Genomic DNA, 16,043 nt, shown 5'->3' on the forward strand with positions numbered 1-16,043 from the left:
GGTCACGTGATTATTTTCCTCTCCCCTGACCTCACTGTTCTCCCATCCTTCCCTCTCAACTGGAGAATTTCTTTACCAAACAGCTTGGGAGTCCTGGGGAGATGTTCTTTCAGAGTGACCTGGCAGGTGCAGTGAACAGAACGCTGGCTGGGGAGACACACTGCTTTGTCACTACAAGGGGAAGTTTCCTGTAAAACTAGCTATATGTTAGGACACAATATAGCCAGGCGGCCTGCGAAGTTTACATACTTGTGTAGTCTTGATGATATGATCCAACCTCCTTCAGGGATGAGGGATAAACACTGTGTCTACCAGCCTCAGAGGCTGACGGGAGGTAGAAAGACCAGAGTGAAAGTGCCTCAGAGGATATGTTATTTTCTACAAACTGAAAATGCTTAAAATGAAAGAACAATAATCTCCAAATGGTACACCACCACTTGCTTGTAGCTCGGCTCCGGGAAAGTGGCTTCCGCAAGAAAAATGTGAATGCGAGCCATGGGGGCCCGTAGAACACCCTGGTTCAGAGATGTCAGCGGAAAACCTGAAGTTGAAACACCACAGACACATATAGAAAAATCCCTCCTTCCTCCCTGCCTTCACAGCCTAACTCCTAGGCATTATGCACTGTCCCTGCCCAGCCCTTAGCCACGGAAGAGCCACTGGCTGTGCCCTCACTGTGTGCTGAGCCTCAGGCCAGATGTCTTCTGTATGGAACTGTAGCTAATTCTCAAAATTTTCACCTGCAGGATTTTCTAGGCAAAAACCAGAGCTCCAGGCAGCGGAGACCCTTCCCCCTCAGCTGCAGGAAGCAGTGTTGAAATGTAAAGTCAGCAATCTCTGATCATCCCAAAACAGTGTTCTTCCCTCCTGTCCCAGCTTGCTTTTCTTTCTTTTCTTTTCTTTTCTTTTTTTCTTTTTTCTTTTTTTTCTTTTCTTTCTTTTCTTTTTTCTTTTCTTTCTTTTCTTTTCTCTTCTTTCTTTCTTTCTTTCTTTCTTTCTTTCTTTCTTTCTTTCTTTTTTTTTTCTTTCTTATTAATAAGAGATATATAGAGAGAGGCAGAGACACAGGCAGAGGGAGAAGCAGGCTCCATGCAGGGAGCCCGATGGGGGACTCCATCCCAAGACCCTGGGATCATGACCTGAGCCAAAGGCAGACACTCAACCACTGAGCCACCCAGGCATCCCCTAGCTTTCTTCCATAAGCAATGCAGAAGTGCTGAGTACTAAGTACTCCGTACTTTTTACAACTTCATTGCCATCAGAACCCACATCCAGTTTTCCTTCCTGCCTTTTCGTTTTCTAATTCAATGTTACATAAAAAGCATTTTCCCCACATGGCTCCGGAACATTCACAGTGCTTACGTTTCATGGCTGCAGAATCTTCCATCTAGGGCCAGAATATCCCCCATCGTTCCCCCAAATGGCCAAGTCTGTGGCCACAGAGGTTCCTAGCTGCTGGCACCAGCACCAGATTCAAACGGGCATGCTGTCACCAGTGAGAAAACCTTCTGCCAGGAAGAGGCCCCATGACCCCTTCCTTCCATGGAGCACACGCTGGCCTTGTGAGGCCTTTCACGGCCAGTGAGCCCCTTCCCCTTCTGGCCAGGAATCGGACCTGGGGACTCTAAGGACAAGGCAAGGCAGAGGGGGTGTTGTGAGGTGGGAGCCCAGGAGACCTCTGCAGTAGCCCATCCCATGTATAGGAGGGAGCAAGAGACATTCTTGGCCCAACCTCACAGTTGACCAAGGGCTGTTTCAGCCCTGCCAAGACCAGAGGGGAGGGTCTTCCCAACGTTTTGTCAAGGAAGCCAGGCTTGGACTCTAAATGTAGAAGCAGAGATTTGGCGGGGGATATGTACTGAGTGGCTGTGGACAGTTAGGGAGGACAAGACTCTATTCTGTCTAAATGTTTCCACTGCCAGCCTTGGGCAAGTCCTTTGGTAAGACAGGTGGAATAAGAGCAGCTCAGGTGGTAGTTATGTGGCTTTCCCACATCAGTGTCTTGGGACATCCCTCATGGGCTCTGGGTTCAAGCCTGTGCTTTACTACTCATTTGCCTGGGATCCCTGGGCAGTCCCGTCACTTCCCAGCGCTGCTGTTTATCATATGGAATAGTATGTGACCTTAGACCCCTATCTTGGGCTGCTGAGAGGCCGTGAGAGCACAGAGAGATCCAGGCAGAAATCCTGGCACATAGTAGATGATCAACTAAACGTTCATTTCCTTCCCCGTGGGAGCAGCAGATCCAACTCCTGGGTGAGCCCTTCACCTCCATCTCTCCTGGGGTTTTATTTTCTAAATCTCGGTTTGAGAAGCAGTTAAAAAGAACACAGGCTTAGGATCAGACAGATCTGGGTTTAAAATCTGTTTTGTCATTTCGTAGCTGTGTGATATTAGGGCCCCTGTTTAACTTCTTTGGGTCTCCCCACCCAGACCTACAAAACTGGTGGGAGTCTTCACCATCCCACAAGAGTGCTGTGAGGAGTCTTGAACTTGGGAAATAAATCCATCAGACATGATGCATGGCAGGCACATCGTAGGTGTTCACTAAACACATGGTCTCTCCCTTTAGCCACCTTCATTCCTTTGAAAAGAAAAGGTTTCTGACGTCCTTCGACATCAGAGATGTCCACTTGTAGGTCTGGGGAAATACATCTATCTTGCCATGTTCCTCCATGGAGGGCTGGTGACCTTGGCCAGGAAAGGCCTCTTCAAAGCCCTGGAGTCGCCTTCCCTTAGTGTCTAAGGACAGAGGCCTGATTTTAAGCCATCCCAACAGTGTCCCAAATGTGCACTGTGCCACCTCCAGAACGTTCCCCGCTCATTGCCCCAGCCCAGCCTCTCCATTGATCTAAAAAGAGCCTGAGCAAATGGCATTTACAGCCAAGAGGATGGCAGGAAGCAACACTCCAGCTTCTTTGGCCGCCGAGATGACAGCTTCCGGCGTGCTGGCATTCAGCAGATGGCATTCTGGCTGAAATTTTCAGCGGGTTCCACTCCACAGGGAAAGGGAATCGCCAGCCGAGAGAACGGTCTATTCTGTACCCTCCTTTCATCCGCAGCCTTTTACTGAGCCCCTGGTATGTGCCAGTGTGTGCCTCTGTGTATTACTTCATTTAGTTCTTGGGACAACCCTGCAGGGTAGGTTTTACCACCTTCGTTTTCCAGGGGAGGAAACCAAGACTGCAGGGCTGGGCCCTTCCTCCCACGTCATCGCACTTCTTTTCCAAGGCAGCCCCCCCGTAACTGCTGGGAGCAGGGGTCGTGGCCCTCGTTAAGGGCGATGAAAGCTGTGTAGGCCTCTCTCTGAAAAGTACCACACTCTCTGCACACAATTCGGCACCCATTTTCAGGGGCTTCTTGGACTCTCATAACCTCTAACCTCAGATGGTACAACTCCAGTGAGAAGTCGCTGGTTTGAGTGACATTTGCTCAGGTCCACAATTCAGTCAATCCTGTTGGCAGTAGGAAGCAACATGATTTTGTGTGTGTGTGTGTGTGTGTGTGTGTGTGTGTGTGTGTGAGAGAGAGAGAGAGAGAGAGATAGAGCGCGCGCGCGCTTTAGAGAGGAAAACTCAAGGCTAGTATTGGCAAGGCTTCCCTCCACCCAAAGCAGGACAAGAATATCGGTCTTCTTTGGCAACAGGAAGTACCTTTGCCATTGGTGGGTTTGAATGTGGGCTAGAAAAAAACTAACCAACCTTCCCTTCCCTCACCTCTGCCAACTGGGGCAGTGACAGGCACTCAGGAGGCAGACGCCTTCGTAATGGGACTTTGTTCTCTGTTTCAGAGGCCCAGTAGGCTGGCACCCACGATGGAAAGGGGCCAGCCCACACTGGAAACCGCCACCCTGCTCCTCCCCTCCCCTTTTCTTTGCAAACAGAACCCGGTCACCCCAGTGCAGCTGGGAAGGCCCCACACTCCTGTCAACAGCTGCAAGGAGGCCGGGGAGGGAGGCCAGAGGTCACACAACACTGCTTGTTGGGAGCAGAGCCCACTCCTACCAGGCCTGAGTGGCAGCCCTCTTGGCTCAAGTGGGCTCAGATGCACCAAGTTCCCAGGGGGTGAGGTCATCCCAACGACGCTTCCGAAGTGTGCTCAGGGGAGTCAAGACTTCCTAGCCTGTTCTGATCCTCTGCTGGGCCCCTTCACTGTGGCTTCTTCTTGATAAACTGCCCCGAGAAACTCCAATCCCAGAGGGGTTGCCAGTTCCCATGGTTAGGGCCCCACTGCCATAGCGGGACAGGGTGGGGGTGGGGTGGGGAAATGTGCCCTCATTCTTTCTCAAGTATATCACTTCCTCCTTCATCTGACATTTATGGATCATGCACTCCATGCCAGCGCCTGCACTGGCTGCAGGAACCCATGTACTGAGGAGTCACACACAGTCCCTGCCCTGTGAGCTGAGACCAGCAGGGGGATGGACGCAGACACCACGACTGCACAGGGTGGGGGGGGTAGGGCTGGGGCCATGGGGACACTTCACAGAGCAGCCACATTACAGGCCTGAGGCAGGAGTGGCTGGAAGGATGATAGGGGTGGAAAAGTATGTGTGATGCAGAGGGAGCAGCACAAAGGCCCCGAGGTTAGAGTGAGTGGAATGCACTCAAGGAACTATAAGGAGTGTAGGGCAGAAGGGAGAGGAGAAGCTAGAGAGGGAGACTGGGGCTGCATCACAAAAGGTCTTAAAGGCCGTGCAGAGGGGGTTAAGTTCTCAAGTTCTGGGAATCCCTTAAGTGTTTGGAGCAGAGAGAAAACCCCTGAGGATCCATCTCTCCAAAGAATGAGATTTAAGCCCAGTTTCTTCCCATAGAAACTGTCCGCCCCCCTCTCTCTTCTCAGCCTATCAAAATGATCCAGCATAGCGGGAGTAAGAAAATTGGTTTGGGTTATGAATGTGGCTTCCAGCTGCTGGGATGGTCCTGCCCTTTGGCACCTGCTTCTCCTCCAGGCAGCCCCTGGCAGCCGTCTGGTGATAAGCTGGCTCAGTCTGCCAGCTTTCTCCCCCTTTGCCTTGGGGGCAGCCCCTCCCCTGGCCTGGGTGGGGCACAGAAGCCTGACTGCCCACTAACCAGCGGGGCTCCATCCTGACTCTTAGGGAACACTAGATCCACTGATCCTGCTTTTCAGGGTCAAAGCTCTGAAAAGAGAAGCTGTGCATTTTCCTGTTTCATGCCTCACTCCACCCCATGGACTCTTGCTAACCTCCTGACCTGCAAGAGAAAAGCTAGACTATGTACCAGAAGCCTAATCCACCTTCTGGGGAAGAGGTGGATTGATGCCCTGGCTTGGTCTTGGCGGGGGGCGGGGGGGGGGTGTGTGTGGATGTCATCAATCAGCTTGTTTTGAGCTATCCAAAGGCCACAGTTTGGCAGAACTTGAGATGAACAATAAGTAGCATCTAAAAAAGGAAAGCGGGTGGGTGACTGATTACAGTGGGGCAGGGACGGAACCCCATGCCTAACGTCCCTGGGCCTGGACAAGGAGTTGGGGGTGGGGCTGCATCAGAGAGATAGACCTTCCAGGGGGCAATGCAGAGACTACAGCTGGCCCGACACTCACCAGGCCTCCTGTGCTCCTCCTGGGTGAGGTGACTAGTGCCACAAGACCTGCTGCTAGTGAGGCAGGGAGGCTCTGAGAGGCTGAGAGAGGCACCGAAGGCCACACAGCCAGGAAATGGTGGAGTTAGCCTCTGAACTCATACCAGCCTGGTTTGAGAGGCTGCTTCAGGCAGAGTGTAGATGTCATCCCTGCACAGGAGGATCAGAGCACAGTGCCTGGCACACAGTAGGTCCTCACCTAATGTTTCCCTCCCTGCTGCGTTTGGCTCTGACGCCTGCCAAGAAGCGACTCTGAAGGGTGCCTCTCCCACTCTGCTTCCTTCTCTGAAGACCTAGCTTTCTGGTTTCCCTCTACTCTCCCCATCACCCCGACACAGTGCCTGAGGGTTCATGAGAGCAGGTGAGTGAGGATTGAGGATGCTGCAGGAAGCCCTCATGGTTTAGGTAAACAGCTGGGTCATGATTAGACTCAGATGTGAATCCAAAATCCGTGCATGCTTTTGATCAGTATGCGGAATTGCTTCTTTAGCCAACCAGCGGTTACATTAGTGATCTATCACAGGGACTGGAGAGGAACAGGACTACTGGCCCTGTTGTTCCTCCCCACCCCCGATCCCAGCCCATCCATTTCAGGAGCCTTCAAGGAGACTTACAGAGTCCTTGTCTTGTGTTGGGCTCAGACTTCTAGATGGAGTTCCCTATTTATATCTCATTGCCTCCTATAAGGGAGGTACCACCATCACCCTCATTTTCAGGATGAGGTAGTAGAGGCTCAGAGAGGGACACCACTTGCCCAGGGTGACCCAGGTTAGATACAGTAGAACTATTTTAACTCAAGACGGCCTCCAAAACCAGTGCTCTTTCCACCACCTCTCTTGGGATTCCAGCCAAAGACCCCATCTATAATTACTCCATGAACTTGCACAAAGCTCTGGTCCCCAATGTCCCCATCTGCCAAATAGGTAGGTTCCAAGCACTCTCTGGTCCTAGGAACAGAGCCCCTGGGAAACTGCAGGGATGACGGTCTGGGTCATTGTCAGGGTCAGGGAAATTCCACTGTCCCATCTCCTGACCTTGAATTGCCCCGAATCTCGAGGGAAAGGGAAGCTCTTCTGTGGAGTGGAAAGTCACCAAGCAGACCTGGCTTTGGAGACACAGGGTATGCACATGCCCACCCATCTCTTAAATCTGTCATCCTTGGGCGGGTGGGAGGGGGTGCAGGGAAGGAAAGAAAATACATGCCCAAGGAATATAATTGCAATACAAACAGTGTGTAATGTTGAGGATATAAACAGAATACACTTGTTAATGGCTGCGGGCATCCTGCCGAGTGCCAATACCGCCCCAGACACCCCCATCCCACCCATTTCCCCAAATGGCTTACTCATAAAAGAACTTTCTCCCCACTGCCCAGAGGTGAGGCAAGAGGCCAGCTGAGTCTCAGTAAAAAGAATGAAGAGAGAAAAAGTGACAAGGGTGAGCTGGGACTGATGTCCAAGAACAACTATCTCAAACCCCACTCAGAAATATCCGACACTGAGTCTGCAAAAATGCTGAGGCTGGGAGGCTGCAGGGGTGGGGGTAGGGGGAACCGGACCCAGACAAGGGCAGGTGGCTTCAACTTTCTGCACCTCAGTTCCTGATCTATAAAATGGGCCGAAGAGCTCCTGACCTGCAGAACTGGCAGGAGGATTTTATAAGTGAAAGATTGTGAAGGGTGTTCAGCAGATGAATGCTGGACAGCATAACCCATAGGACCCCAGGGTCAAAAGACACCTTAATGAACAATTCATCCCAGATCCATCTGATGCTCAGTTGCCACTACAATGTTCATGTCAAGTCCTAGGTGGGTAAAACACCAGTGCCACTCCAGCAAAGGGCACTTCTTCCTCCCTGCCCTCGTTCCACCTGTAGACTGCTTCCACAGAAAGTTCTTCGTTTGAGCTGAAATCTGCCTCCACGTGATGTCCCTGCAACTGGTCATGTCTGTGTTTGGTCCACAATGCCCTTCCCCATCAGGTCTGTTCTCTGACCTCAGGGATCTGCAGAGAGCTCTCAGGCCATATTGTTAAGGAGTCTCTGCCCCCGGGGATGATAGGGCCCTCGCTTTGCTGTCTATAAAGCCCTCAGGACATCAGCTCTCCCCTGACCTGCTTTGCAAGGGGGCTGGAGATCTACACATCAGACTTCAGGGGATATCAGCTGGGGTCATCTCAATGAGCCCACCGGTCACCTGGAGACTGTCCTCACCCTGCCATACCTAGAGGCAGTATGTGAGACAGGCTACTAAAGAAATAGGTCAACGATGAAAAACTAACCCACCAGGATACTTAGAGATTTCTGCTTAACACCACGAAGGCTTCCAGTGCTCCCACCTGACCTCCCACCCTGACCCACAGTCATCCGTCTCAGACCAACAGCCTCTCCCTCTAGCAGGAACCATGCTGGACTCTCGGGGCTGTGTGCCCCGGGGCAAGTTATTTTGCCTCTCTCTGCCTCTCTCTGTTCTCTCAACAACCGTAGCCATCTCCTGAGGCTTGTCCGGAGGGTCAAATGCAGGAACCCACTTAGAGTAGCGGCTGGCACTGACCGGCTGCGTGATAGGAGTTACTGGTGGTTCCTCTTCTGTGTCTGTCTCTCAGGAGTGCAGGGCTCAGCCCAGAGCAGGGGCTTGCTTCCCCATCATCCTAACAGGCGCCCCGCATGAGCACGTACTGTCAGACACTCCACATGCCTGCGAGGTAACATCATTATCCTCTTTTTGCAGAAGAGAGAGCTGAAGTGTAGAGAGACCGAGTTGCTTGTCCAGCTCCAAGGGGCAGGACGGAGACCCAGGCATGCAGGGCTGCAGCCTGTGAGGTTACCAACTGTGGCGAGAATGCCAGCACAGCAGGGAGGCAGGGTGCTCCTCACCTGCAGGAAAGCCTGGGTGCGGGACCACAGATGGTTCTCACCCTAGTCCCGTGCCCTTGCCGACTGCCTGGCACTCAGGGCGGGAGGGCCTCTGAAGAGCTGGGCTCGGGGGCAGAGGGTGTGGATGCACCGTGACGCCCGCCAATGGGCAGTAGGGGTGGCCAACCGCAGGCCAGCTTTTATCAGGCCGAAACAGCAGGAGCCTGAGCCTCAGAGGGACAGGAGGAAGGAGTACAGAGCTCAAGCTCACCCTCCTCCAGGGCAGGACTCCCAAAGGCCACCTGTGCCTTTTGAGCTATAGAGTCTGCAGGCCTGGGGTGAACCTTTCCCACAGGCAGCTTCATTCTGGCTGCTGCAGATGTAAGTAATTCATCTTCCGAGGACAGAGGGTGGGAAGAAGCACCTGCAGGAAAGATGGGTTGAGAGGGGCAGGGCTCAGGATGAGGACAGGGGGCAACAGCCCCAGGAGGCCACAGGGCACAGTGCCCCTTGGTGACGGAGGAGCAGGATCTTTGGAGCTGGGCAGGCCGGGGGTCCAATCCCACTGTCACCTCCTGGTGACACCTCCTGTCTCAGGGCGTGTCTCTTTTTCCCTCTGAGCTGTTTCCTTATCTGCGGAATGGGAGACTACTTCGGGAAGGCTGATCCCGACAGTGTAAAGAGGATGAACTAGATGGGGGCCAGCACACTGAGGCTCTGACCACTCTACTACAGCCCAGGTGAGCGCTCACTACCTACAGGGCTGCACCCAGGCCTCCTTCCTTCTCCCTCACCGCTCGAAGCACACACCTGGCTTCTGGGCTTCTATTTTAAGCCCTCACAGAGCACCATGAAGTACAGAAAGCCTTGTGGTCCAAAAGAGGGCAGAGCTGACACTTCTTGTCCGTAGGGAAGATTAAACAGTCCTTATGGCCAAGCCCAGTGAAAATGCTACGCCCCTGCTGGCAAGCTTGGCACATCATCCCGGCAGGGAGCGTAGCAGCTAAGAAATCTAAGCCTCCTGACTGAGGGCTGGGCTGCAAGAAACCATCCCCTCCTCTGACATGGCCTCTGCCCACCGCTCTAACTCCATGTACCACCCCTACTTGCACTGGGACCCCAGAATGCACAGCTCCCCACATATGCCCTGTTCTCCCTCCACTCAGGCCTTTGCACATCTAGCCCCTCTGTCTTGAACAGCTTTTCTCATTTCCTTCTCTTGGCTAACTTATCTGCTTTCTGGTCTGACCAGACAGCACCTCCTCCGGGAAGCCTTCCTGCACCCAGCTCTGGGCTCTCACGGCCCCCAGGGCTCATCTCCCCCACTTACTGTAACTGTCCTGTCCTTGTTGGCCTTTCCCACTAGACCTTGAATCCCTAACCCAGGCTGTGACCCCAGGTGCAGCAGAGAGTCCGCCTGGAGGTCTAGTGAACAAACGGAAATGGCAAAATGGAACCCGCCAAGAAGAGAAATCCGATGTCAGACAAAGCTGGAGAAGCCTTGCGCATTGCGGCTGTCAGTACACACGAAAGGGATGCCTCCCAATCCAGCCCTGAGTTCAAGACTCATGATCCCCTGGGACCAGGCTTTCAAGCCAGGAAGTGAAGGGCACTTATCATCCATCCCCATCCAGGGACCCCATGGGCACACTCAAATCCTCCCTTTTCCATAGCAGCAACAAGAACCATGATCGCGAAAGCTCCAGGCATTGTGCTAAGACTATCTGCCCTATTCCATTTAATTCTTGCTACCCCAACCATAAGGGAGCTCCCCTTGTCAATCCCACTTGACCGTGAGGAAACTGAGGCACTCAGAGGGAAGTACCTTGCCCAGAGTCACTCTACTGAGCAATGACTGAGCTGAGATTTGAAGCCCAGTAACTGGACTCTAGGATCTGCGTTCTAGCCCCAAACACCAGACTTCCCACTGCTGTGGACCAGTGAATAGTCTCATGACAACTCTTATTAATCACTGGGGCCCATGGAGCCCAATGCATACACACACACACACATACACACACACACACACACACACAAAACTGACAGAGTCTATGAAGCAAAAATACTCCTTATTATATCAATGCACTTGATTTTTTAAAAATTCTATGTCATTGAAGATTTTTTAAAAAGCTGGTCATGCATGACCTACAGTAGGTAGACCAGTTGGTCTGGTGGCTGGGCCTTGCTCAGGGCACTGGGCACCCACCCCTCCTCTCTGAGGCACAGGGCAGTGGCCCATGGTGCTCTCCAGTGTTAGAACCAGCTACTTGTCCTGTTCTATTCATGCATCCGATTCCTCTTCCACTAAAGGCCAGCTCCATGGGGGCCTCCCAGGGCTTCCATCCCATTCCCAACTGAACCCCCAGGGCCTGGCACACGATAGGTGCCCAAACGATGTCTGTTAAATGAATGAAGGCGCACACTCGGGAAAATGCGGAGCACACAGACACACTGGAGTCCCTCCAGCCTGGGCACACAGCACCTAAGGACAGATGCTGGCTGCCTGTAAAATGGGGACAAATATAGCTCCTGTAAAGGGTTGTTGCAAGGATTTAAAATAGATAATGTGGGTAAAGCCCCTGACTCAGAGCTTGGCACAGAACAAGGTCAACATATTTCCCCCACTCCAAGCTCCAGGATGCCTGACTATTGAACTAACACTATAAAGGGCCATTGACATGGTCAAGCACGGACCCACTTAATGATTAAACCCAACTGGCAGTTTGAACTCAGCCTCTCCTCCAACCAGAACTATGGGTGAGCCCTGGAGGCGCATGGAGGGAAAGGTTGCAACGCGCAGGTGAGAGAAGAGGGGAGAGCCCCACCACCCTGGAATTCTAGCCTCCCTCAGCCTCGCTTGTTTATACTTTTATCTTTTCCCCTTACAAACCCCAGATGAAGGGAAATGGAGTCCAGACAAAAGGACCATGTGGTATTCGGGATAAGACAGACCAGGGTCTCCTAAACCCAGCTTTGCCAGTGCCTGCCACACTGCCTGTGTGAGTTGGGTCAAGTGTTTTAACCTCTCTATACCCTATTCTTCTCATCTATACAATGGAGAAGAGCAGCTTACATTGCAGTATTGAACTGCAACTAGACAGAGAATGGGTAACGCACACAGTAGGAGCTTGGCAAATCTGCATCCCCGTGCTGGCTCCTGGACACTTCTATTTATAGGGCTTCCATCTGAATTTGCTGATGCCCTTTGCGAAGACTGCCGAGGGGCTTCCTGTATCAATCATGAAGGACCTTCCCTTTCTTTGACATGTTATCCCTGCACACAATAACATGATATCTCTCCTTCGGGGCACCCAACAAATGTTATCTGAACCATGGGTTGGAAGGATACTGCATATAGGAGGAAGAATATAGAACTCTGAAGCTAAATCAACCTGGACTCCAATCCTGGTTCTACCAACTGGATGAGCCATGTGAGCAGGGATGAGTCATTTTATCTCTCTGAGCCTTGGTTTCCTTAACTGTAAATGGAGATGATCCCTACCTTGCAGGGCTGCTGCGGGAATTAAATTCATTCATTTATTCAACAAATATGTACAGAACATCTACATACTAGCCAGTGCTCCAGGTGCTGAATATACAGCAGTGAATAAAAAGACAAAGTCCTCCCTGGGGAGATAGGTGATTAAACAGCTAATCGCACCTACCGTGTGGCACATGGTGATCATGCTAAGGAGAGACACCTGGTGGGAGAGAGCAAGAGAGCCATGCCGGGGGCAGGGGCAATGGCAGGATCCGCGTTGGAGCAGAGAGCGAAATCGGGGAAACCATGTGGAGGTCTGGGGGAAGAATGCTCCAGGCAGAAGGATCAGCAAGTGCAGGAGCCTTAAGGAGAAGCATGCTTGGCGTGTAAATGGAGCCACATATGCAGGAAGCCTGGCATGGAATCCAGGTGCTCAGCAAATGCCAGCTCTCTATTTCAAGTCCCGTAGAAGGAACCCCACGCATGTGTCCTTTTCCTGAGAACGAAAGCACAAGGATTTCTACAGGGCAAGACTGAGCCAAGTGTTCTTTCAGCCTAAGATGCGGGCAACATGTGAGCTCTACCACTGGTTTTTGAGCCCCTGCCAGCCACTAGGCTCTGGGTTGGGCAACCAGGGATACAAGATAATCAAGACATGGTTTCTGTCCTCAGGCAGCCCCAAGGCAGGTTGTGGAGAGGGATGACGACAATGCAATGTGATCAGATGAACAAGCAGAGACTTAAGAAGGTCTCTAGGTACCATAACAAAGGGTGGGATTGGTGTGGATGGTCAAGGAAGGCTTCCTGGAGGAGGTGACAAGCAGAATTTTAAAAAATGGACTAGACAAGGAAGGATATTCCAAGTGTGAGGAGCATCATATACTGATCACAGAGTTGTAAAAAAAGGCACAATGTGTGTGAGAAACTGATTACACACAGGTTGGAAAACAATCAATGGCCCTTCATAGTCTCAGCACAGCAACTTGATGTGTCTCAGGAATTCCAGCTCTGTCCCCTTCCTCAAACTCAGGGCAAGCTTCGGCCCCAGGGGAGAGTTTTAATTTTTCACACTTAGCTACTGCAGTGGGTGACAACCTTAACCTCCAACCCCTAGCCCAGGGTGGCCCAGTCCACAGAGCAAGAGCCCTGTGGGATGCAGAATATATAAATCTCCAGCTATTTTTAGCCTGCCTGGCTGTGTCTGTCCCTTCACCCACCCTAAGGCTGACCCACAGGTGGCAGAATGGCTCTTTTTTTTTTTTATTAGAACAGCATAAATATTTTTAATTAAGAAATTGTTCAAAGGGGCCCATGCTGCAGTCAGGTGTCTGTGGCTGGGAGAATATTTGCTGCCCTATTTGCCAACATCCCTGGATACCTCTGGACTGGGTGGGTCCATCCCCATCCAGCCAATATCCCTGCTCATAGGAGGTGGAGGCCACCACCCTGTAGGCGGACCTGGGTTCAAATCCCACCTATGCCTCTGACTAGCTGATGACCCTGTGCTCGTGACTCCACCTGTCTGAGAATATGGGGGTTTTGAATGCAATGGCCCTAAAGCTGCCCCAAAGCTTATGAAGTAGGAGTTGGCTCCTCTTTCATAGGCCAGCCTTGGGAATCCCGGGCATGGCATCATCCATTGCAATCCCCTTCAGGGGAAGAAACAACTATTTTTTTATATAATGCCTGGGGCAGGGCGTTATATGGGAGTGTTACAGCATAGACCAGTGATCTGTCTCTCTCCTGAAACCTCACACTAAATTTGTCCAGCAGCCGGGCAGCCGACTTGCTTCCACACTGAGCTGGGCCTTTGTACTTTAAAAATACACACACCTCTCACTTTCTGCCCAAAAGACGCTACCAATGCCTTGCTTGAAGCCAAAATAAAGACTTTTTCTAAAGACTTGGAGAGTGGGGGATGGCTGGTCAGGCAGTCGCGGGGCCCAACCCCACGCACCCCCTATTAGCAGTATGACCTTGGGCAAGTCATTTCTCTCCTCTGAGCCTCAATTTCTTCATTTGTAAAATCGGGATAAACATCTTTATAATAAAAAGCTGCTTTGTACGCCGCCCTGGGTATATAAAGTGCCGGACACAGCCCCCAGCGCAGTGATGGGTTACCAAAATTAGCAGGTAATTCTGTAGTAAGTCCTCCTCTGCCCCCCACTCCCACCCTCCTACCCCACCCCCATCCCCTTACTCTGGCCCCCGAAATCCTAGGGTGAGGTTAACTAGGGGGCGATGCACTCTGCAGCGATGACTCCGAGGGACTAGAGAGCCCCCAGTTGGGCGGACACCAGAGGGGGGCGCAGCCAGGGTGCGCGTGGGAACATGGCCAAACCAAGGCAGCATGTGCCGCGGGGGCGCTGGTGGCTGGAAATTGGGGTACCCCTGCAAGCGCCCCCCCTTCAGCAGCTGCAGTCTCGGCACCACGGGTGGTTCTGGCCGTCGGAAGCTCTGGGGAGCCCGACTCCAGTCACCCCCACCCCAGGACGCCCCGGGCTCCCTCCTCAGCACCCTCGGGCTGAAACAAAGGCGAGGGGGCGAGCGGCATCGCCCCAGCGGCCCCTCGGCGCATCTGGCCAAGCAGGGAGAACGAGGACTGGGGTCCCCAAGGTAACCAGGACGCGGTACCCGTCCTCCCGGAGCGCAAAGCCCAGGCGAGGGCGCGCGCGGAGCCGGGGTCCAGGAGGCGACGGAAGGCTGCAGCCCGCTGCGCGCCGAGGGCTCCAGGGGGGTGAGGCGGCCCTCCGGAAGTCACCCGGCGGGTCCCCTGGGCACCGGAGGACCCCAGCGCCCGCCTCCCGGGCGGGGCTCCCCGGCGTACCTGGCAGGGTCCTGTGCACCGTGTTGCCCATCCCTGCGTCGGGGCGCGGCGTTGGCGGCGGCGCGCTCCGGGTGCACGGAGGCTAGTAGGGCGGCGGGCGGGGGACCCGGGCCAGGGCCGGGCTCCGGGGCATCGCGGCTGCACGGGCGAGCCGGCGGGCGGCAGCTGGGGCGGGCGCCTGCAGGGAGGCGGTGGCGGCGGGAGGACGAGGCGGAGCCAACCGGCCCGAGCCCGCCGGCTCCGCCTCCGCCGCCGCCTCCCGCCGCCTCCGGCCGCGCAGGGAGAGGCGGGGCGGCGGCCGCCGCATCTTTTGAAAGTTTGGACCGGGCGGCGGGAGCAGGACCGCCGAGCCTCCCGCTCTCGCCGCGCCCGCCGCGCCCGCCGCGCCCGCCGCGCCCGCCGCGCCCGCGCCCGCGGCAGGAAGACGCGCCGGCAGCGGGGTGCCCTCGGCCGCCAGGCCTTGCACTCATTTACTCCAGCCCTGGGACCAGGCCCAGGGGGTGCCAGGCCCTCTCCCAGGCGGGGCACCTACGCAGGGTGCAGGGGTGGGCTGGGGGATGTACACGCAGGCAGGTCACCTGCGGCAGGGCTAGGGCTTGAGGGCAATCCAGTCGGTGACCGGTGGGGGTGCGGTCTGCCTCCTACCCGGTGAGGGACGTAGGTTTCTACTACAAATAGAAACCTAGGCAGTATCCAAAGGTAGGGAGGAGGGAGCATATTAGAGTATTTATTAAGCACATACCAGGCACCGTACTGGACACTGTAGATACAGACGAGGCAGGCAAGGGGTGAAAACAGAAATAACAAGCAATTTATTTATTTGAGTATTTTATTTTTATTTATTTTTAGAGTCTGGGTATTTTCGTTTTTTTAAGGTTTGTTTATTTATTCATGAGAAACAGACAGAGGCAGAGACATAGGCAGAGGGAAAAGCAGGATCCCTGTGGGGAGCCCCATGTTGGACTCGATCCCCGGACCCCGGGATCACGCCCTGGGCTGACGCTCAACCGCTGACCCACCCTGGCGTCCTCTATTTTTTTTTTTTAAGATTGATTGATTGATTGATTGATTTGTTTATGATAGACATAGAGAGAGAGGCAGAGACACAGGCAGAGGGAGAAGCAGGCTCCAGGCCGGGAGCCCGACGCGGGACTCGATCCCGGGACCCCAGGATCGCCCCCTGGGCCAAAGGCGGGCACCAATCTGCTGAGCCACCCAGGGATTCCCCCGTCCCCTATTTTTTAATTTATTTTGAGAGAGAGGGAGTGCGGGGGTCGGGGGG

General features: G+C 53.6%; 1 protein-coding gene across 1 annotated transcript in view; it reads right to left on the minus strand.

The window, feature by feature from the left end:
* NEURL1B (neuralized E3 ubiquitin protein ligase 1B) overlaps positions 1–14,930 on the minus strand; it is a 39,603-nt gene extending 24,673 nt beyond the window's left edge. The window contains exon 1 of the mRNA XM_072824137.1: positions 14,762–14,930. Coding sequence (XP_072680238.1) covers positions 14,762–14,792 — 31 coding nt within the window. The 5' untranslated portion in view covers positions 14,793–14,930. The remainder of the gene's footprint in view (positions 1–14,761) is intronic.
* Positions 14,931–16,043: the final 1,113 nt, after the last annotated feature.

This window comes from Canis lupus, chromosome 4 (genome assembly GCF_048164855.1).
Source record: "Canis lupus baileyi chromosome 4, mCanLup2.hap1, whole genome shotgun sequence".
Lineage (NCBI taxonomy): Eukaryota > Metazoa > Chordata > Mammalia > Carnivora > Canidae > Canis > Canis lupus.